Source organism: Musa acuminata, chromosome BXJ1-11, assembly GCF_036884655.1.
Source record: "Musa acuminata AAA Group cultivar baxijiao chromosome BXJ1-11, Cavendish_Baxijiao_AAA, whole genome shotgun sequence".
Taxonomy (NCBI): domain Eukaryota; kingdom Viridiplantae; phylum Streptophyta; class Magnoliopsida; order Zingiberales; family Musaceae; genus Musa; species Musa acuminata.
The window spans coordinates 29155164-29178453 of NC_088337.1; the positions used below are offsets into that span (position 1 = coordinate 29155164).

The 23290-nt window shown below is 35.1% G+C and overlaps 3 protein-coding genes across 7 annotated transcripts; 2 read left to right on the forward strand and 1 right to left on the reverse strand.

The window, feature by feature from the left end:
* The first annotated feature begins 604 nt into the window (after positions 1-604).
* On the forward strand, positions 605-9981 carry LOC135584381 (uncharacterized). 2 transcript variants are annotated; one of them, XM_065090647.1, is made up of 11 exons: positions 646-781; positions 2167-2346; positions 2448-2539; positions 2669-2740; positions 3648-3748; positions 3822-3877; positions 5254-5404; positions 7033-7113; positions 8239-8538; positions 8802-9323; positions 9411-9866. In XM_065090647.1, exons 2-11 carry the CDS (start codon positions 2209-2211, stop codon positions 9650-9652), a joined length of 1755 nt encoding a protein of 584 aa, XP_064946719.1. In that variant the 5' UTR covers positions 646-781; positions 2167-2208; the 3' UTR covers positions 9653-9866. The 2 variants fall into 2 exon arrangements, with proteins under 2 accessions (XP_064946718.1, XP_064946719.1); XM_065090646.1 differs by having other exon boundaries at positions 605-781; positions 8802-9981.
* A 1207-nt stretch (positions 9982-11188) lies between these two features.
* LOC103971924 (L-2-hydroxyglutarate dehydrogenase, mitochondrial) lies at positions 11189-17004 on the forward strand. 4 transcript variants are annotated; one of them, XR_001976166.2, is made up of 6 exons: positions 11190-11735; positions 13023-13304; positions 13912-14345; positions 15230-15389; positions 16167-16504; positions 16582-17004. XR_001976166.2 is itself a non-coding variant. In XM_009386083.3 (5 exons), the coding sequence occupies exons 1-5, from the start codon at positions 11466-11468 to the stop codon at positions 16278-16280; spliced, it is 1260 nt and encodes a 419-aa protein (XP_009384358.2). In that variant the 5' UTR covers positions 11190-11465; the 3' UTR covers positions 16281-17004. The 4 variants fall into 4 exon arrangements, 2 of the variants coding, with proteins under 2 accessions (XP_009384359.2, XP_009384358.2); XR_010481310.1 differs by having other exon boundaries at positions 16622-17004; XM_009386083.3 differs by having other exon boundaries at positions 16167-17004.
* Positions 17005-17465: 461 nt separating this feature from the next.
* Positions 17466-19834, reverse strand: LOC103971926 (cysteine proteinase inhibitor A). The gene is made up of 3 exons (XM_009386085.3): positions 19531-19834; positions 18363-18567; positions 17466-17798 (listed from the first exon to the last, which is right to left on the reverse strand). Exons 1-2 carry the CDS (start codon positions 19630-19632, stop codon positions 18370-18372), a joined length of 300 nt encoding a protein of 99 aa, XP_009384360.2. The 5' UTR covers positions 19633-19834; the 3' UTR covers positions 17466-17798; positions 18363-18369.
* Positions 19835-23290: the final 3456 nt, after the last annotated feature.

Consider the following 23290-nt stretch of genomic DNA (forward strand, 5'->3'; position numbering starts at 1 on the left):
ATCTGTTCCCGTTCCTGCACCCAACGTCGTCTGCATGGTAGATAGAGTAGCTTCTCCTTGTCCCCTCCTCTCTTCTCCATCTCTCTCCCCTCCGGTCTTCGACGAAGACGCCTCCTCGTCCCTTTCGTGGCGTCTTCATCCGTTAGCGTACCGGAGAGCTCGGAATAGGTCATCTATGCTCTCAAGAATCTAATACACTAGACGTACGTGGGATTAATCGACACATGATTCTTATAGCATCAAATGAATTGGGAAACATATTACTGTTGTCAAAGATAATTTTTGGCCTTTCCAGACCAGCTTTTTGATGAGAGAATGATTTAAAGAGAGGAAGTAAGCAACATTATTTTCTTTATATATATATATAATAATAATAATAAAAATAATGAGGAAAATGGGCAAATTCTATGAATTATAATTTAGGGAAAAAAGAAAGTAATACTTAGTGGATAGATGTTATGGCTTTGGTTATCCGGAAGTCGAGACTCTTCTGCATTAGCCATCGTGTCCGTGGAGGCGCCCGCGTGAGGCAAATCGAACAGAGTCGAGACTAATCTAAATAGGCTCGTTCGATTTGGTTTGATCAAACCGAATCAGCGTGACCTCCGCACCCCTCCCCACCACGCGGACACATACACGCTGACCCCCCCATTCGAAAACCTAATCGACGAACCACGCGATCGCGTTTCTCTCTCCATCGACGAACGGCGAACGACGACGTCTTCCTCTCCACCGGCGAGAGGCTTTCGTGCGAGGGGGAACTCCGGCGGGCTCTTCGAAGGTCTCTCTCTCTCTCTCTTTCCGTAGCCCCCAACAACACTCCTCTCCCTCCTCCTACTCCGCTGTAGCCGCCTCGCCCCCCAGCTCCTCATCCTTCGTCGGAGCCCCCGATAGCCTTGTACTTTCTCTTGGAGTAGTGAGTGGATTGTCCCATCGAAGCTGCATTGTCCCCTTGAAGTTTAGAGGGAGGAATCAATCAGTGGGAGTGGGTAGACTCCTGCTGAACTTATCTTCTTCTCAAGCAGATTTGATCAGTGATGGATGATCGTTGTAGTATGCTTGTTAATCTTGTTTTGCTTTGTTATTTTTGTTATTGGATTTGGGCAATGCTCCTCCTCCCTGGTCCCAGATCAAAGCCCCCTCTCCTTCCTCCTCCCTATTGTAGTTGTGACTGCTAGAATTTTGAATTGTTAATTTTGATGTTAATTTTGAATTGTTAATTTTTTCTATACTTTTGAATGATGTATTAACGTTAATATACTTTTCTTTTGTTATTTTATTATTAGATTCAGACAATTTAACACTTCAATATTTTGTAGATGGTTAAATGAATGTAATTTGATATTTAGTGGTGATAATTTGAATTTGAAATTTTATGGAACTCATATTTTGTCTAATTTTTATTTTAATGATGGACTTTCTTCTTAATTCTTTTTTATCATTTTTATATTGGCAAGCGCATCGCTTTGCTAGGTGCATCTTTTAGCGCCTAGCGCATTTGATAACACTGCATCCACCAAAACAAACTATGAATTAAAAACTAGAACTTTCTTTCTTCATGTATTTATTCATAATTAATTTGGATTGTTCACCTTGTTTACTGCAGGGATTAATCTAAACTGTAGGAATCTTATACCTCCATAATAGTCAAAAGATACAAATTGTTGAAATTGATAGAGCTACAGATAGGACCACATTGATGATGTCAGATTAAAGATCATCATATACAATTCTGAAAAAAAAATAGAAATGAGTTATTATCACCTTTAGAGCTCCGAAGAGATCCTTGTAGCCCAGTGTGTACTTCCTGCTCTTCATCACGAGAGCGTGCCTGTTGTTGTTGCTCTCGGTACTCTTCTTTTGCATTGATCCATCGAAATAGAAAAGGGAAGCAGCATCCATGGAAAAGGTCATCAAGAACAGAGTAAGACATCAATGGCCGAAAGGAAGGAGTTGAACAGGAATTGTTCCAAGAGATGGAAGAATATCGTCTTTGTTGTTCTTTATTATTTACCTCCCTTGCTATGGCTAATCTTTTATCATAGTGTTTCTTGCAAGATGGGTTTAGATTGATTTTTATTTTTTAGGGATATTTGCACTTTAATGTCTAAGAGCAACTTGTAAGCAAAATTGTTTTTATATTATCTTTTTTTCACAAACGCACAGGTTATTTGCATCGCTTCATTTATTTATTCTGATCGCTGAGCGATGGAGCTGATGGGGTCAGAGAGTGAGCTCTCTGCAGGCTACAAGCTCGTGCCTTGGTCATGTTGGGATCAGTGGAAGTTTGTCAAGGAATCCATCTTCTCTTCTTCTCCCGATGCCGTTGGTACTGCTTTGCAAAAAGTATTTGCTAGGACTTTATCCTTGAACAATCTCAAACCAATCTTTAATCTCTCAAATCCTATTCTCTTTTAACAGTTCTTTACTTTTGTTGATTGATTCAGATATCGGCTTGGCGGAGCAGAGGTTGTCTGCCTGTTCCAATTGATGTCACGGCTGCTTTCATCGAGATTCAGCAGAAGGATCCTTTTTTCAGGTTGTGGACTTTGGTTATCGATAAACTCCTTTAGTTGATTTTCACCTGTTTAGGAAAACTCCTGGTTTTGTAGCTGTCAGTTGCATTCATAATGTTGGATTTGAGGATTTTTCCTGTTTGTACCTGCAGGAGGGACCCTATGAACAGTTCTTCAGAATCTGATGAGATGCTATCCATGCTTTATAGCATGACAATCATCAGGTGAGGTTGCCTTTCTAAATTAATTCTTTGCACTTTACTTTTGATTTTTCTTTTTATTTGCCCCTTTTTTTGTTAATGATGCTAGTTTCTTGTGTCACTTCAATGAATTGATCCTGCTAGTTTTTGTTTGAACAGTGGTTGGTACCATGCATAGTGGTTCTGTACCGACCAATTTTGCCTACTACGTGTATCGATCTCCTGTTAGAGCTGTAAATACTGCCCTTTTCATAGCACATTGACAATATTGTAATCCTTGAACACGACTCCTATTAAGGACTTTCTCAACCCCATTTATATCCAAAATAGGATTCAAAGATGAGAATATGACTCAAACTTTGTAAACTCAGTTTTGAATAACAAAAAAAATACGATAACAAATGAAAATAATTTAAAAATAAAAATCTAGACCTAGATCTAAACATAAATCAATTTAGATATAATATAAATAAAGTTTTACTTTCCAGAAGATTTGGATGCAACTAGGCCATTGAATGGCAGTTGAGACCTTTCATAACATGATCCATATTTTAAGGACTATTTAGGTAATAATGTAATTTTCTGGGGGTGTCTTGGGTGCTGGCATATGTAGTATCGGGTTGTGATATCACAGTATATCGGTATTATCAGACAAGTGTTAAGTAGGAAAAGGTCTCTTATCAACAGACAAGTGTTAAGTAGACACATATATATGACTCCATAAACTACTTGTTTGATGAATCATGGGCAACACAGGAAAATATGCAGGCAATTTTCAATGGAAACTTTGCCATACATGTTTAATTTAAAACTTTTTAGTTGAACTTCACTACAGTGTCCATTTCATCGCAATTTGTTTGGCAATTTAATGATAGATATTTCATCTGCTTCAAAAGCATAATAATTTTGTTCTTGATTTCCTCTTTCTCAGGCTTGTGAATTGTTTTGTTGCACATAAGAAAACAAAATATTCAATATCTGAATTAGCAGATGCAGCGGGCATACCAAGAGTGTTGGTTGATATTCGTCATGGTAAGGGAACAATTATTTTTGCACTTATTTGGCAAAAAAAGATGTATTATTTCACCACTTTCTCATGATACAGAGAGTTCTCATCGTGATCTTCCATCGCTTCGGCTGGTTCGTTTAGCTAGTCTAAAGGTATGCCATTTTCCTAGTAATAAATGCTTTCCAGTATAAATTGGTCCTTTCCCTCTTCCAGCAATTTTCCTATTTAGTCAATCAAGTGGGTTACGTATAAACTCCACCTAGTATTAACAATAATACTTTTATGTAATTTTTTAATTTGTTTTATGTAAAAATTGTTTGACTTTTGCTTTTTATCTTGATCCTGCAATATTTGCTCCATGTAACATCAGCAGAATATATGATGCTGTTGTTTGTTTATAAGAAAACCTATGTCTACATAAGATACTTCAATACGTACTTCGGTATTTGAGGATTTGTTTTTTTGCTTTTTAAATGTGATGGTTTTGTTTCTTAGTTATTTGATGTTGTATTGGGTAGCTTACAATAAGATCTGAAGTACCGGCCAGTTCAACAAAAGCATGAATCCCTATGAACAAGTAATTTCAAGTTGTGGCATTCTGCAGAAGGTAGGGATGACCATAAATCACCTGAATATAAGCAGTATAAAAGACATGATTACTTTTGTATTTATTGGGAATATGGTTCCTTAGAAGGTTGACTATTGAAAAAGGTTTTGCTTAACAGATTTAAGCCTCTACTTTTGGCTTTGCTGTACTACATTTTTGCATTAAGCTTTCTCGATTCCCTTCTATTATCTTCCAGTCTTTTACTTGCACTGTCTTACTTTGTTGATCATTGGCTACCTATGAAGATGTAGCTATTAACAACAGGACCTGGAATAAAGTAGGATGAGTGATGTGTTGTTAGAAGGTTTTGTTCATGTCAGCACGTAGTTGGCTCCTTTGTTCATCTAATTATTACCTAGTGAACTGTTCTACTAATAGGTTTATACTTGATTTTGGAAACATTAGCAACTCAAGTTTTATTATAGTTTAAAATTTGCTTAAGAAATTTTTAAAGTCGTTAGCAGCTCTCTTGCGCTTTAATTTTTTCTTTAAGTATTTAGAATTTGGTTTTCATCAGTAAGTTTACTTTGTCATCCAAAAATTTAGAAATTCACCAAGTTGGAGTCATACCTGATTTTCAAATTAACTTTGCTTCCTCCTGTAGCTATTGACCAAGTTGGAGTTATGATGTTTTCTTTTGTTATTATAAGACATGTATAGGGATTCTAATATTTGTTTTTGCAATTCAGTTCGCTGTGTTTCTAGTAAAGAATGTCTATATCCTTCATATTTCTTTAAAGGCTTTTAGCAATGAAATTTTGGCCTTTGGTGTATGACATGTAATTTATATGGTGTCAAATAACAATGTTATTATTGCTTCATTCTAGTTGCAGACAATCTGTACTTAAATTTGAACACTTGTTGTGTATCAATTATTTATATTATTGCTAATTTGTTCATGTCCTCTCACTTTCAATTCAGGCGCTAGATTGGTTGAAACATAATTATTGGGAGCCTCAAAAGGATGCCATTCCTGATGTTCGAAAAGAAATAAGATCTAGATTGCTTGAGATGACTTACCTTTTGAAAACCAAGAATTCTCATAAATCCAGTTCAAATATGAAACAGAGGCGTGAGTGAATGTTCCATTTTAATCTCTTATGTCAGTGTCTTTTGTTGAGACCTATGATCAAATAAACATCCTTGACATATATTCTAAGACTGAAGAATAATTTCTTCATTTTAGTCTGTAATTTCAACTAATTATTGTTTCTTTTTTTGCATCTTGGCATATGACTATTTTGCACATAGCAGCATACAGTTATTTTTATCTAACCTTCTGAAGTTTTCTTTTCAGAATGTCATCTTTTTTTAGCCGAGTTTCATGAGAGATATCACATGAGTTTTACTAATTATTTTATTTCAGCTTTTGTACTGTGCACCTAGTTATCTCTTTCTTTGAGAAACTTATGTATTTGAAAATGATGCATCTAACTTGTAAGTTGTTTTTAATGCATTCTGAGTTTATACCTGCCAATTTGATCCTTAATAAAGTCCTGGGAGTCATAATAGGTTGTTAATATTTGTATTCTATATCTAGTTACTCTTAGGGAACTAGTTTTCCAGATTTACAGTCAATTACTTTCTAAGTGGTAAGTTGAACGAGGGATTTAGTTTTTGTTATTAGAGTGTCCAGAGAAAAGGGTGGAAGAATATCTTGCCAACTTCTTGTATAAAATTTAGACTATCTTTATTTTCTCTCAGTTGGACTACCACAGAGTAAAATTTTGTTCCTAGAAAGCATGCCGAGTTACACATTTTTGTGCTAATGTCATTTCTGTTTATCATTATTAATGGCATAACTACGTTAGGAGATCATCTGTGCATTGATCTGTCACATTGGTTTTCAACTTGAAAAAAGCTGCATGCCTATTTGCTCTTCACTGCTCTTTTGTGCTTCACTCGCCTTCTCTTTGTTTTAGATTATGTTATGCAGTCCCTATTTATTGAAGCTGAAAATATCTGCAATATTCAGAATAGCAGATTTTAATTCAGATGTTTTTTGAATTTCCATTGTTGATGTATCCTCTAGATTGGCAGGATTACATCACTTCTCAGTCAGGAGAGTTTTGAATATCTTAATATTCAGCTGGTTTCATTAGTTTAGAAATTATATATGGAAAACCTGAATTAAGCTAAATAAAATTCATTTAGCAAATGCATATACAAATATTATTTAATATTTTCCAGTTCTTCCAATAACCTGAATTAGTGGAGAAACCTGAACTATTTTAGTGTCATTGCAATGACACCTGTGACTATGCAGATCAAAGGAATAATTACTGTTGCTGGTTTGCAAAAGTTTTATATATGCATATTTTTCTGACTAAGCCTCGTCATTTTGCTATTAATTTTAAGGATTTATTTTGTATAGTTAGCCACGCTGCTGATAATAGTATGAAGATTGACCAATACTGGTGACCTTTTTCAACAGTTTTTCTGGTTAAAGATGCTTTTATAAACTGTTGAAATCAAAAGAATTGGGATTTATTAAACAATCGTGACAACAGCTAAATCTGCATTAGCTACTATTTATACCTGAGAACGGTTTGAGGGGATGAGTTCTGTTCTCATTGGTGAAGCTTGTACGAGTTTTATGATTGTTGCACAAATATACGTATATTTATTTATTTTTTGTAGGTAAAATATTCATTTGCTTTCAGCATATTTTTTCATTTGCTTTTCTACCCCTCTTCGCAGGCCCGATGGGTACAACTGTGCTAAGGGTAGGCAATAAACTCTCTTCACAGATAACTGCAAAGCTGCAATCTTCCAAGAATGGTAGTTCTCCTAGTTCTTTGGTGTAGATGTTTGTTTTCATTCTTTACAAAGTATTCAATCACTAATCTGACATTCTAAAAGGCATCCCAATTAGACAATAAGGTTACCATTATCTTGTTTTTGTTTTATATTTAGATGGTGTAGTTGTTGGAAGACTAAACTGCTAACCAAGGATTGCCGTTCATGGTACCGGACCCGTTTTGGTGATCTGGTTGGACTGGTATAGCGGTCAGTACCGGTGTTTTGGAGATGAAGGAAAAAAAATGAGAACAGGAGGGAGGAGGATAGAAGAAGAGGAGAAACGAAAAAGGAGAGGAAGAGGTGCACGAGGGACGAAGACGAGGGAGGAAAAGAAAGGAAGTGGAAGGAGGAAGAAGAAGTGCAGGAGAGGAAAAAGAGGAAGGAGGAAGAGGAGACGAGGCATATCTGTAGGCAGCTGTGTGCAGCGGAGGTGTGTGGCGTTGTGCGTGGCAGACGTGCACGGCATGATTACTGGCGGATCGGACTGGGAGCTGTCCGCATATCGCTTCGTGCTCGGACTATCACCTGATTCGTTCCAGTCCAGTTGAAACGTCAATCCTTGCTGCTAACAATCAGTGGTGTTTGTTTTCATTCTATATGGTGTTGTAAGAATAAATTTTTGGATGGTTTAATATTGCCCTTTGCTACATGGATTCAGTGCTGTGTATAGACAATACTCTAGAGATAGGTGATCTGTATGTTCATGATATTAAAAAATTAATGTTTAGACCACCGAAACACTTTTCATATTTTGGCAGAAACCTGCAAAAGAAATAAAGATCAAAGATTTTGGTATTGTCTTGGTTTAATTTTTTCTTTGATATTCTGTACATTTTAATGCTTTAAACACTAGGTCAATACCAGTTTCAACGACTTATTGGACTACTATAGTTTGAAATACCAGGTGGGCTTATTATCACTGTAAAAATGATAAAATACAAGTATATTAAATGGTGCCAAGCTGTATGTTCGTAAGTGGTGCTTGCCTGCTACTCATTTTATGGATCTATTTTCCAGTGTGAATCTTGATTGCTTTCAACTTTTCTTTTATCTGCTTATATTCTAGCAACCATTATTTCTTTCATGACTAAAATCTTTTGACAGTTTCTATGAAACAGATATCCAAGATAGTCAGAATTATTGCCCGTCTTTATTCATCTTATCCATCAGAAGTAGTGTCAGTTCTGTTAGAGCTTTTCCAGCTAGAGATTCCTGGGTTCTCTGAGAGCATTGACTTGGAACACTCTGATGACTCCAGTGTTGGTGTTTCTGGGTCCACAAGTTCAATGGACGAATTAAAGAGTATCATTACCAAACTGTCTAGTAAGAGACCGAGGTTGTTACTCAGCATGCTGAAAAATGTTCTAGAAATGATTGAAGTCAGCTTTGTGAAAATCCAGAAAGGTAAACATTTAGATATTACCTGAAGCATCTTTGAAATCCTTTGCTCATTTGAAGTTGGATTATCTCTCACTTGATTTTGTGGGCAATGAGAATATTGTTCAAACTTCAAACTATTGATAATTGCTCTTATCTAGTCTTCTGCTGTAACTTGGTAACTGCATCTTACTATTCATCTTTAGTTGGCCGATCCCTGTTGCTTGTGCTGAACCTTTTCTTTTTTAGTGTCTTGTTGAGTTGAAGACCCTGGTTCTCTATTTTTGCAGGTGAATATGATATTTATTCATCGCAGGATCATGCCAACATACATTGTATGAGTAACCTATGTTCCCTTAGTCCTTGGCTAATTATGAACATTAAAATGTTGAAGGATTCTGGTCTTATAAGACTCATTGATGAAGCTGAAGTCCTTCCTATACACAAGAATACTCTACCAAAAGTTTCACTTAGTATGCTTCTTCGTAAATGTCTTACTTTATCTGTTCATGGCAAGCATCTTTTGGATTCTGTGTGGCTACTTGTGGAGATGTTGGGGGATACATCAGTAAAAGAGAGACTGAAGAAGCTCCCTCTGCTCAGTTTGAAGTCCTTGGATTCTATGGAAGGGCCTACATATCCTGACACCGGTAGTATGCTTTTGCAAGAAGAGGATGTGGTTAAAAATGCGACAGACAACTTGGAAATTATGAAATTAAATTTGAAGTCTCGAAGAAAAAGGATTAATGGTAGTGATTCGGATACAACTAGCATATGGACTGTTGCCAAGTCATGGACCTCATGTCCAATTGGTATGTTACCTTGCTCTTTTAGTTCGACTGCAGTTCTTCCTGTTCTGGACAAGTTTGATAATGAATTGGAGACCGATGTTGGAACAGACAAGGATGCAGTTCTCAATTGCTCTGCTGCTAGTTATGGTCTTTTGGATTGTCATACTGAGCCATCCGAGGTTGGCAACGCTTTCAAAAAGTTAAAGCCTTCACTGGATGATGTGCAGTGTGTGGATTGTTCAGAAACAACATGCCCCATGGAAGGTCGGTTATTGATTCACGGTATGTGGATTAAGGTTAGTGAAGAAGAGCTGCAGGCTATCGAGTCTAACATCAGAACTTTTTGTTGACATCAGTACTTTAAATGGAAATGTGGTCCATTTATGAGGCTGTGGCCAAGTCTTGTGTCACGATTCAGAGAGCATGAAGATACTCGATGGGCAAACCAATTTAAAGCACTGGAGAAACCACTCCTTGTGTGACATTCCCCTGATGAATTTTGATATATTAGATTGCCTGCTTTTATGGACTTCACCCCAAATATATTATTCTTTTACTGTCTCATTTGCAGATTTACAACTCGTCGCTTAGCTGTTTTGGCTGAATCTGGGAAGTATGTATCAATTTAGTTAATTTGTACCTATTTTGTTGGTCATCAACTGCTTTTAACTGCTTGGAACTGCTGTGCCGGTGTTGAGAGAGTATTCCTGATGATACGGAATATGATGCTATCAACAATAGTCTCCTACTCAAGTGGATAAAATTATTGGCCGTGTTGCACTGAGGTCAGGGATCGAAGTCCGACCTGTCAGGTAAACAAGAGCATTCTCTTAAGTTGGAGGATGGAAAAAGAACGAAATAGTTAGGTTGAATGTTCGACTTATTAATATTTATCTGATAGAAATTTTTATTAAAAATAAAATAAATGTTAAATATTTGAAATCTCATTATGTTAACCATTTTTATGACCACCACGGGGACAAGTAGAGTGGTTTAGTTCTTAACGAGTTAGTTATTGACATAGATCTTTTTAATATTTTAATATTTAGATTTAAAATATTATATTAAAATTTTTATGAAAGTGAAATATTTCATTTTATTTTCATAAGAATTTATTCTAACGTCGTCGATTTTACTGATAAAAATATAAAGATAATAGATAAAAAAATAATTTAAATATTTCGATTTTATTGATAAAAACATAAAAATGATAGATAAAAAATAATTTAAATGTTCTAATTATGTTTTTGGTAGTGAACATTGTTGGGGGGTCGTAAGTGGTTATTATGAATGAGGAGGGTCGTAAGTAGTTATTATGAAGGAGGAGGAGAGTGATGAATGTAGATGTTGATGCTCTACATGTATGTCGACGTTGTTTGATAATTGTGTTGACATCAATGTAGATGTAGATTAACAAAAAGATCGTCATTTGTATTGGTGCTGATATAGATGTAGAGTGATATTGCTCTATATCTATGTCGGTGTCAACAACGACGAAGGGTAATGCTACTCTGTATTTATGTCAGTATCGATCCAGTTCCTAAGTGGTATCGATATTTGTGTCGTTCTCTTTCTTTGTCTAATCTTTCATCGTTATTTTCTCTTCTTATCTATAATAAATCACTCGACGGTCTTTATCATTATTTATCATCATCGAAAGTATAATTATGATATTAAAATTATCTTTTTTATCTATCATTTTCGTGATATCATTGATTAAATTGATGATGTTAGGCAAATGAAGTTAGATATTTTATTTTTATAATTATAGTGATTCTAATATAATTTTTTTAAATTTAGGATTTGAATCTTATGGTAAGAGATAATATATAATTAATCTGCTTAACTTCATTTAATTAGTTTGTGCGATAAGATTTCTTTTATTGTATTTCTTCCGTACGCCGTAGGATATGTCGTGTTCCGTCATCATCTTCCCGCGGGTGTGCGACGCCGCCCGCAGTATTCTCCGCCGCATGCAAATTCCCCGTGGTGGCCTCCCTCCTCCAACTCTGTCGCCCGTCTCCCACGCCAAGACTTGTTTCTCATCTCATCTCATCGTGTGTTAACTCGAGTCGACGAACAGCGAAGCAGCTTGAGGTTTCCACCACCCGTGAAGTAGGGTAAAAGAATCCGGACATATCTTTCAGGTTGGATTTGGATCTGATGTTGAGGAGAGCGATTCGTAGCTATGGAGGAACGTTCGCGAGAGCAATTGGATCGGCAGGCGGTGCATATGGGGGAATACCGAAGGAGACGGCGGATGTGGTGGTGATTGGGGCCGGTGTGGTGGGGATTGCAGTGGCGAGGGAATTGGCTTTGAGGGGAAGAGAGGTGTTGGTGGTGGAGGCCGCATCGACGTTTGGGACTGGAACTAGTTCTAGAAACAGTGAGGTCATCCATGCCGGGATCTATTACCCTCCCAAAAGCCTCAAGGTCTGGATTTATTTCCCTCTTACTTAAGACTGAGTTGGGCATTACGTAATTGTTTGTGTATACTGTTTATTATAGCAAATGCTTATTACTTGCGGCATGTTTGTTTGTCTTTGCTTTCTTTTACTTTTGAACACTACATTGCATTTGCATATGCAATTATTAGCAAATAAATACAAGTTCCATTTGGTTGCACGTAAATCAGGACGCTTTGTGATTGTTAAATGTAAAAGTGACTTTTCTAGGTCAGAACCTAAACTTCATTATGCTTGCCTTCAAAATCATCTGTGACTAATTATAAGGATTTCTTAGATTTTGAATGTATGTTGCAATGACAAATACAACCACCTTCTTTGTGCATCCAAATAACTGTGTTTTGATAATTGGTTACAATTGAGCATCTATGGTTCTTTATTGTGGGCAACCAAATGCATCCTTGTAGAATTTTATGTAACTCAAGGGGAGAAGAGAAGATAGAGAAAAGGAAAGTGATACTAAAGATACAGGAAAAAGACGACAAGGGAACTAGAGAAGAGAAGAAAAGACCAATTTTCCTTTCATTTTTCATTTTGGTAGGACAGGATCACCTAAAATGGTTCCTTTTTGTCTAAATCTCTCCATTTTTAGGGAGAAGAAAAAGGGATCTGTAGAGTTGTTAGCTCTACTCCTCTTCACTTGACTTCTTCCCCCCATATATGTAATCAAATAATGTTGTTGCTTTCTCTCCACTTTTATCATAGTATCCAAACGAGAGTATCCAATCTCTTCTCCCTACGTCACTCCATCCAAGATGGCCATAGAATTTTAAAATCAGCTATACCATCTAACATTCTTAATGAGTAAAGATCAAGACTCAGAGAAATGTTGATCAAACTACAGAGGGAATTGTGTCATATACCATTCGAATTAATTTATTGAGAGGATTACCAGAAGACTTTTTAAAAACAAAAAACATATGGAACATAAACATTGTTTGTGTATATTATCTGAAAGTATGAAAAACCTAAAATGCCAAACACAACCTTTGATGTTCCAATTGTTATTGAAACTCATTGCTTGTGGTTTATCATACTTTTTCCTTGCAAATTTTTGTTGTTTTCAATTTGACTAAAAATCATGGTTAATAGAATCTACCGGAATAAGCCATATGATAGTCTGATTTCTCGTCTGTGTTTCTTTGTTAGGAAAAAGAATCTCAACTAGGATTCGTCATAATGTGACAATCTTATATGCTTGTATTTGTGGTCCTTTGTTATTCTTACATCTATCTTCAAAATGCCTTTTTTGTAGGCTAGTCTTTGTGTAAAAGGAAGGAAATTGCTCTACAAGTATTGTTGTGAACGAGGAATCCCCCATAGGCAGACTGGTAAAATAATCGTGGCCACAAGTTTTGCAGAGATTCCAAAGTTGGAACATCTGCTAAGGAGTGGGAAAGAGAATGGCATTGAAGATCTGAGGTTGATGGAGGGCTTTCAAGCTATGCAGATGGAACCAGAACTTCAGTGCGTCAAGGCTTTGCTATCTCCTAGTTCTGGCATAGTTGACTCTCACTCATTCATGCTCTCTTTGGTGGTACTTTCTGCATCTTTCTGGTCTGAATATTTTGTGAAGTTTGTATAGAATTTATCTTCACCATACCTAGAGTTCTTCTGACTAATTCTTTCCAACCATGCCCGCATCTGTTTAGTTTTCAGATAATCTTTTTTCTGAACACAATCTTTGGGGGAAAAATAATATCTTTATTATTTAAAGTGGTAATAAGTGTGCTTACTACAGAATATGTTTATTCTGAATCAATTGAAAAAGACTACTAGTCTACTGAGACCAATGTTGACTTAATCACTTGAAAAAAAAAGACGAGACTGAAGCTTGAACTTTTGTATAGCTAGTAAACAACTATTTCATTATGTAGATGACTGAAAATTCCACCTAAAATGTTATCAAAGTTGTTGAAGAATTACTATAAAAAGTTGTTTCCCTTATAAAAATAAAGAGTTGTCTCTATTTGTTGGGATTTTCTCTGGGGAATTTTTGCTCAAGTGTCAAAGCATCTAGTGTTGAAAAATGTAGACATCGGTTCTGTAGTGGCTTTGTAATTTGTCATGTAGTTAATTTTATAAAAATATGTCCATTCCAATCACAGAAAGAATTCTTAACACCCACTTGTACATCGATGCAGGGAGAGGCTGAGAATTCTAGGACTACATTCTCATACAATACTACTGTCATTGGTGGACATATTGAAGACAGTTTTCTCCATCTCCACATTTATGAAAGCAAGGGTTTACAAAATGGCACCAACGATGCTCAGTTGCTGCCTCAGTTTGTACTGATACCTAGGCTTGTAATTAATGCAGCAGGCCTTTGTGCTGTTCCTCTTGCAAAGAGATTTCATGGCATTAACCAAGGAATTCTTCCTATTGCTTATTATGCTCGTGGTTGCTATTTCACTCTTTCTAAAACCAAAACTCCTTTCAGCCACTTGATTTATCCACTACCAGAAGATGGAGGACTTGGAGTGCATGTGACACTGGACTTGATTGGCATTGTTAAATTTGGGCCTGATGTTGAATGGATTGATGGTGTAGATGATATATCTTGCTTCACTAATAGGTAAATTGATGTTACTTTATAATGGCCCAAAAGTTCTTTGCTGTTGCATGTTGGGTCCAGTACCTTCATTAGTTTATCAGTCTTTAGATAAAGTGTAAATACTTCGTACAGCAGTTACAGTAAATAGAAAAAGATTACGTACCAAAGGAGTGCATATGTCATAACATTTATCCTAGTTGGTGTATGTTCTTGCATTACTATGTCAGAATATCTGAACTATATTTGATTTCTTTCATTTCCCTTTAAAAGTCGTCCAACTCCACTTAGGATTTACAGAAACTGATTTATAATTTTATCTGCTTCATTGATGTAAGTCATGTTCAGAAAAGCCAAGGTTGTGTTGTATTTAATATTGGATTTGCCTCGTGCTTCTTTAACTGTTTTCATTATATTGCATGGATTTGACCATAATGTGTCATGGGTCTTCCAAGTTCCAACTAATTGAGGGTAGCTGCTAACTTGATTCAACTAATTGTTAGCAAAACCTATGCACCAATAAGTGCCCTGCGTACATGTGCAGTTCAAATCATTTAATCTTTCTTTTACGTCAGTGTTCTGTGTCACTCATCACATTTAAGGACTTACAGCTTGCTTATGAACATATTCTATGGTTCTACCTAATAGTATTAGAAACTAGCTATATAAACCTTCTGGTCCTTTTAACACACACAATTTTGCAGTTTGCATAATAGATTATTTTACAGTATTTGCTATTAACTGAGTTCGGTTTTTACATGAAATTGTTAAAGTGATAAATGTTAGTAATCATGGTATGTGATTCTTCAGTAATTTATTAATTGCTTTATGGCATGGGAAATTAGGTTTTCTTTCATTCCAAACAGCCTCTTTTAAGTTTCAAAATCTCACAGTTAAGCATGCTTCAGATTTAACTATTGTGTCAGCTCGGATCGATCGGAAAACTTTTATCCTGAAATAAGAAAATATTTTCCCAATCTGAAAGATGGATGTCTAGAACCTGGATACTCAGGTATTCGACCAAAGCTCTCTGGCCCAGGAAAGCCTCCCAAGGACTTTGTTATTCAGGTGACTTAAATTATATATTTACCATATTTCTTGGGTTTACTGTTTATTACCTTATTACTGAAATATATTACTGAAACAACTGATACCAATGGTTGTGGTCATATATATCTGTACAAAGATAACTTATGTACATCCTTTCTTCCACATGGATATAAATATACTTTTTATTTCTTAATTGTTCCATTATATTCATTCGGTATTTTATACACACATTTTTAAAAGAGAAATGATTTTGATGATAAAATGCTCTGTCTGAGGGAGAAATCTAGCTGATAGGAAAACAATATGTCATAGAATATTTGCTAAAATTAACAAGCAAGTTATTACTTATAGCTCTAGTTCTTGTAGTTCTCGGTTATATAGCATGTAGAAATGAAAAGTCATCAAAAAGTAGATACCAAAGCTCATTACAATTCTCAAGTTGTTCTATGATAATGTTGTACATATTTCCTTATTTGCACACGAGCAAATGCATGCTACTGACATGGATACCCGTTAAAAATCTTGAAATGTCATAATTATTTATTAGTTACCTAGTTTCAAGGACCAGGTTTCTATTTGACGGTATTATGTGATTCAACTAGAAGTTCTGGTATCAAAATGGCAGAATGGGCACTGAAAATACAGCCTCAATTGCTTTGTCATAATGTTGTGGCTCCAGCTAATGTTCCATTAGCTCGTTTTAATGTGTTGTTGCTGTGAACACATCCACGAATTAGTAGTTCTTTTGCCTGTCTATGATAAATTTAAATGACATATTTAAATGCATTCATGCAGGATGAGGACATCCATGGTGTTCCTGGACTGGTTAATTTGCTCGGAATAGAGTCACCTGGCCTGACATCCAGCTTGGCAATTGCACAGTGCATTGCATCAAAGTATTCAAAATGATTCTTCCCAGCTGCTTGCTGTCCGGTTGTCTATTCTTTTCTTAGTCTCACCGGCTGCTGCTGCCTAGTTGCTCTTCCATTCATGTGATTCAACTTATAATATGCATCATAAATGGGTCTATTTCCAAAAAGAAGATTGCAGTTAATCATGCTTTGATCGACTTAGCCTTCCTCCCAAACAACAGAAGACCCACCCATTTGGTGATTAAGTTTGCTAAGAGAGAGGTATGTATCATAAACGGAATCTTCCACTGTTGTCATGTTTGGGTACCAAGATGATGATGTGCTTTGATAATGTGTAGTAAACTATGATTGGAGTAATATTTGGCTTGGATATTGCAGTCAAGAGCTTGGTTTAGTCCTTCTCCAAGATTCCCAGATACTAGTAAAGCAACTGATGGAATAGGGCATGCGACTTGTAATATTATTGTGTTGGTCAGGAAATGCTTATCAGTAAATGAGATGCCACCAACATCGAAGATTTATCTCTAACAAGATTGCATTCACTCCGGCTTTAATGGCTCATCAATCAGAAAATTCCTATCTGATAAGCTTATGGTGTTCACAAAAGTCAATCATGCTGACCGAATGACTTCTTTCTCAGATTCTTGTCATTCATTCCAATCTATGCCATGTCAATAAAATGTAGTTGCTATCCTATTACATTAGTGATATTGTATGAAGTGAAATGAATAACAAGAACATGGGAAATGATTTCTTTGTAATGTTTTTAAGTTCACTTTGACAATATTCCAAAAATATCCTAAATGATTTTTTATAACTTATATGGAATACCGAGTGCAATATTGTTAAGTAGAATCAATGATAAGAATGTTCACTTTATAATGTTTTCACATAATATACGAATAAAAACATGTTTAATGATGACTTTTTTTATCAATTATATAAAATACATCAATGCAAATTATATCATGTTACATTTCTTGACATTATATAAAGTGGAATGAATGATAAGAATATAGGAAATGATTCCTTTGTAATATTTTTCTATTTGCTTTACAGTGCGACCAATGCACTCTATGAGTCGATCTATATAGGGTAGCTGAAAAAATGAACAAGAAAAAAGAGATCAACTTTTTGAAGGTACAATTTTGATTTTTTTTCGAATTAATAATACATTTTAAGAAAAACTAAAAAGGGTATACTAAAACTCAAAGAAAGGATGTATTCTAGGAAATCATCATTTTTAAAAATATTTTTTATTCATCATATTAAATGACATACAGCACATTTTCGGCATGAATTCGATCATGAGACCTAATGTAATACCTTTACAAATATGCGATAATACGTTAGCGCAACAGTGCACTGATGTTTCACCACAGACGCGATAATTTAGTACAGTGTAATATCAGAAAGAACACCAAAAGCTAGCAATATTAGCTATATACTGCTGCATTACAGAAATTTATTTTGAAGATAGACTTTCACAACCATCAACATGATACACTAGTCTTCAACATAATATTCGCCCACACCATGAAGATTTCCTGCTTTCCTGAAAACCACAGAGCAAAAGAAAAAATCACTTTTGGAGCTATTAAAATCTTTCTACAAATGACTTTGCATTGATATAAGCCAAATACATTGATGAAAAAGAAAATAATATTTCAACAATAGCCTGTCTTAATCATTGTTGTAAGGTGTTTTAATCTTGGCATCCTTCCAGTAATTAATAGTAGGTTCCCATCTAACAAGGAACCAAATTTGATGTGACTTCACCACTCATAAAACAAATGTAGGGTATGCCAAGCCATGCAAGTCATTTAAGCTTTGACACTTGTATTGTCTGCATCCTTACATGTTATGTTATTGAGTATACATGTTGATAATACCACTTTCATGATGCATTTGATTTTTTTTCTCCTTAGTTATATTTTAATCCTGTTTATGAAAGACAACATTCCTCCAGGTGAGCTTTCATATATATATATATATATCAAGGGGTTCCTTTTCCACCTTACTGAGTCCTTTGATGCCCATGTAGAAATTAAAAGTGGACTTAGGAAACTGAAAACAGAGCTGCAAATGAGATCAATATTATTACTGTTATTATTATTACCTGCTGGCTAAGCAGCAAGGGAGTCACCCAACTCCTTGAACTCCTGGAGCTCCTTGAAGTCCATCCAGGGCTTGACCCAGATCTTGGCTTCATATAGCTTCTTCTCTCCATTAGACTCCTTTGCCTCCAGGGTCAGGTAGTACATTTGACCTGCCACCACTTGCTCCTTCACCTTCACCACCCCCACCAACTCCAGAGTAGCATTCTGTACCATACCATACAAACAGATCCAATTAAATATTAGGTTTCGAATAATCTTGTATTTTTTTACCAAGATTTGCTACCAATAATCAATCTCAAGATTTGCTACCAATGATCAAGATCTTTACAAAACTAAATTAGTTAAAAAATTTAAATTAAGAAAACCTTTAATGCCTGATCAAATAAATTAGTTCAAATCTTTAAAGAATTTTTTTTAATACCTGATAGAAGGAAGATCCTCAAGGGAGTCCCTTTCAAGGTATTCATCTTACAGACAGAGAGAATTATAAAGTGGAAAAGGAAGGTATTATATCTAAAAGCAAGGGTAGAAGTCACACATCTTTTTCCTTGCAAATGATTAGTGATGACTGGGGGATTCAATCTAATGACCTGCTATCAACAGTCAACATCTTCACCAATTAAATTATATGATATCTTAAAAAAAAAAAAAACTTTAATGACTTCGAAAGGTTGAAAGCTCTAAAACTTGTGTTTCTTACACAACCCAGAGGGAGAGAGAGAGAGAGAGAGAGATACAAAGCGAAAAGGGCAGGTGTTATGCTTACAAGCAAGGGTTGAAGTCACACAGGAATTTGAATTACCTGGGAACGCTGCTTCCGTCCTCTGCCCATATCAGTGGAGCACTTCCAAAGAACCTCTCAAACCCATAATTGTATGAAAAGCATACGCCCATAAATTTTTTCTAAGGCTTATCCACTTTAATTCGAGAAACTGCTACTGTAAAATATGGCGAAATCAAACCCAAATCATCCAAGTTCTTAGTCTTTATCCCACTTGAGCAAATCTAATTTCCATAATATTACGAATGGATTCAACAAATCATATACTCATCGCAACGGCGAAGATAGATGGAAGCAGAAAACTTCAAGCAAATCTATCGACAAAGAAAACAAAGATACTATTTTTCACAGAAATAAAAAGTAGAGGGGTGGTTTTTGAGATTCACCGCTTTCTTGTTATGCTCGTCGATGGCGAAGCGTGCGAGCTCTTCGACCTTAGAGCTGTTTTGGGACGCCGAGTCGTAGATTCCTCCGGCCAGAGTCGCCATTGTGTCTCTCTTTCTCCGCCTCTCACGGCCTCAAGCCAAGAAATAAGAGGATTGACGGAGGCTATGGCAGCGACTCCGAGTGCTCCTTTATAACACGACCACCCGTTCGTCTCCTCCGCCTTTGCGATTAGGAAGGCTCGTCTTTGCGTTACGATGTGCCGCCTCTTTTGGAGTCAATGGTGGCGGCCGACATGTATCCGAGCAATTATAACAAGTCAAAAAGATAAAACTATGAAATAAGAAAAGTGGTGGAACTCAAAAAATTGAAATTTTTATCCAACCAAAATGTGACTTCTAATTAGTTTAAATATCCAAGCAATTATAACAAGAAAAAAAAAACTATGAAATAAGAAAAGCTGAGTTTTATCCAACCAAAATGTGACTTCTAATTAGTTTAAATATCCAAGCAATTATAACAAGAAAAAAAAAACTATGAAATAAGAAAAGCTGAGTTTTATCCAACCAAAATGTGACTTCTAATTAGTTTAAATATCCAAGCAATTATAACAAGAAAAAAAAAACTATGAAATAAGAAAAGCTGAGTTTTATCCAACCAAAATGTGACTTCTAATTAGTTTAAATAGGTGTGGAGGCAGAGTTTCTCAACAACATTTAAGATTCAAAAAAAAAAAGAAGAATAAAATGATTTAAAAAATAAAAAATAATGTGGATAAAACTATGATAATTAATTAAAGTATAATTAACTAAATAATTTTTCTTCTTATTTTTCTATCAATGAGTTTGTAGCATTTATCATCACCACTTGATAACCCATCACTAATTATGTTGAGGGTAAATCACTTTCTTAAATATTTAATTAGAGTATTGTAATATACTTATCTAAAGTCCATTCAAATACATTAAATATGAAATTAAATTTGAGTGTTGTAATACCCTTTGATAAAGTGTTTGGTCTTCTATATTGTACATGCAATCTAATCCGATAGTGACTTCATATTATAATATCTCGTCTATCTCTATCAATATAGATGATTTTTTCTCATTTAAGTCCCTAACACTATTTAGGTTCTTCATTATATTTAATACTAGGTTGACTATAATATCATTTTCTATTTAAATATAAATCAAATCGATTCAGTCCGAATTGATTTATGAAAATTTTGATTTTAAATACCGTAAATGATTCTAGTTAGAGGATATTCCTCTTTGGTTCAATTAATCGATTCAAATCAAACCTAATCAGTTGAAAAAATAATAATTTTTAAATTCATAATTTTATCTTTCTAATTATATCCTTTAGATATATAAATATGCATATTGATTAGGCGTCTGGATCAATAAGATACATTCATCAATTATTATTATTATTATTATTATTTTGTTATTCTCTTAACTTTCTTGATTGTTGTTGTTACGAGGTGTTTATTCTTTATGTTATCTTATTATTTATTTATTTCTTCCTTCTATATCTAATATTTTTTTAAAAATTAGAATGATATTTCTGATATAAATTTTTTTAAACAGTCCAATTAAATTAAAATTTTGGTTTGATTCAATTAAATTGAGCCGGTTTATCAAAATAAACGGATTCATTTAATGCATATATATATATATATATATATATATATATATATATATATATTAAATTATTTAAAAATTAAAAATTGATTAGCCAAATTAGATGAGTCGTTTTTGAATCGATTCGATTAGATATGTCACAAATGATTTTGGTTCGGAGCAAAGTTCGCTGTACCGTATTATACCGGCGTTTCGACCCGGGCTCGGTATGGTACGGTACCAGTGTACCTGGCGGTACATCAGAGCGTACCAAGCGGTACACCCTGATATACCGAATACTTTTTTATTTTTTTTATACGGTAGCAGTGCTACAGTATAGTACTGTAGCACTGTAATAGTACCGAACGGTTCGCGTACCGATAATCTGTCGGACCGGTATGTACCGCCCGATACGAGCGGTATATTTTGATACGACAGACCTTGATTCGAAGTACCTTATTTTAATCGAATCATTTTTTTGATTTAATTCGATTTAGCCCTAAGGTTTCGATTAGAACTTGTTTGAAGACACCTAACGCTTGTTTCAACCAAACGATTCTTCCGACCTCCAACCATCTAAAACCTCACCATCATTTCTGTGGGCTTCCAAGAAACCGACGATGTCATGTGGCCAAAATTCTCTCTCAATTGGTGGGTTGACTTAAAAGACTCCAAGCCGTCATTGCCGACAACGATGAAGCATACAAACGAGTCGCTTCTAGAAACAATTAATTCAAATCTTGTGAACGAAGTCTCCATTGGAGTATTCTGATTGTTTGGTTCACGAACTCCTTCGTGAATCTACTATTACAATATTCTTTACTTCGATCTAAAATTAGTTGGCTTAATCGGTAAAGTGATGGGTCGTTAAGGATTAATCTTATTTTTATATTTTTTCAAATTTTTTTTCTTTTCCTTATATATATATATATATATATATATATATATATATATATATATATATATATATATATATATATATATATATATATATATATGATATTGGCATGGGTTATAATCCAACTATACATCATAATGTTTACCTGGTCAACTCGACATGTGGATCAAATGACCATTCTATAATGATATTGACTCAACACCAGCATAAAAGTTCACTTGGCCTTACATGACAAGCACCACTTAATGTAACATAGAGTTCCACTTATCTTAGAGATATTTGGTAATTCCTGATATCAAAATAAGTTATTACCACCTAGGTATAACGTTTGATGATTCAATATACGTCTTCATAACTCAATAATAGTCGATAATTTTATATAATCTTTCCTTGAGTTAACTCTTATCTTAGTTTATCTATTATCTTGACTCACAGTATCCACATGCTTTTCTCGACTCTATTTATAATAATAACGAAGGAAACCTCTCTCTCGAATATTTTGAATTATTACTTATATAAGATATTTATTACATATGTACCATATATAGTTTTGTAGGATATATGTTAAATTTTTTATCACTCAAACCAATGATAAGCTCTCAAGGTGTAGGATTATTTGATGTGCCACCTGTGTATGAGGATCGAGGTCAAGAGATATTTTTCAATCCGGTCCTTTCGACTCTTAAGTTAGTAATTTAAAGTATATGAGTTTGGACGCGAGTAATAAAAAAAAATAAGCCTCCCCTCTTATTGTATTGAAGACGAGCTATTTTATATATGAAATATTTTGTAAGGAGACAACCTTTAACTACTTTTAATAGTCTCCTCTTGGTCTTTTGTCTATGTAAATGACAAGGGGGTAGCCCATAATCGTCTGTCTTGGGCCTTTAGCCATGTAGGCAGATGGGTGGAGGGTGACTTTTGTCTTCTCCTTTCACCTTGGATGCCATGTGATGGTTAGCTGACGGTATATTTTCTATCATTTGGTCCTCTCCCCCCTCCCCCTCACCCACAAGACGTGCTTCAAGGCTTTTGTCCAAAGGATCCAAAATGTAACATCTAGTTCATCCGACACATCAAGCTTATATCGCTTCGATCCATTGTCGACCTAGTAGCATGTTTAGTTCGTCCAACACATCTAGTTCATTGTGCCTCTCGTATCGTCTGACACGAGTTTATTCGGCACATTCGTCCGAGATCGCCTCCCCAAATGTTGTTGGTGGTGATTCATTACCAACGTAC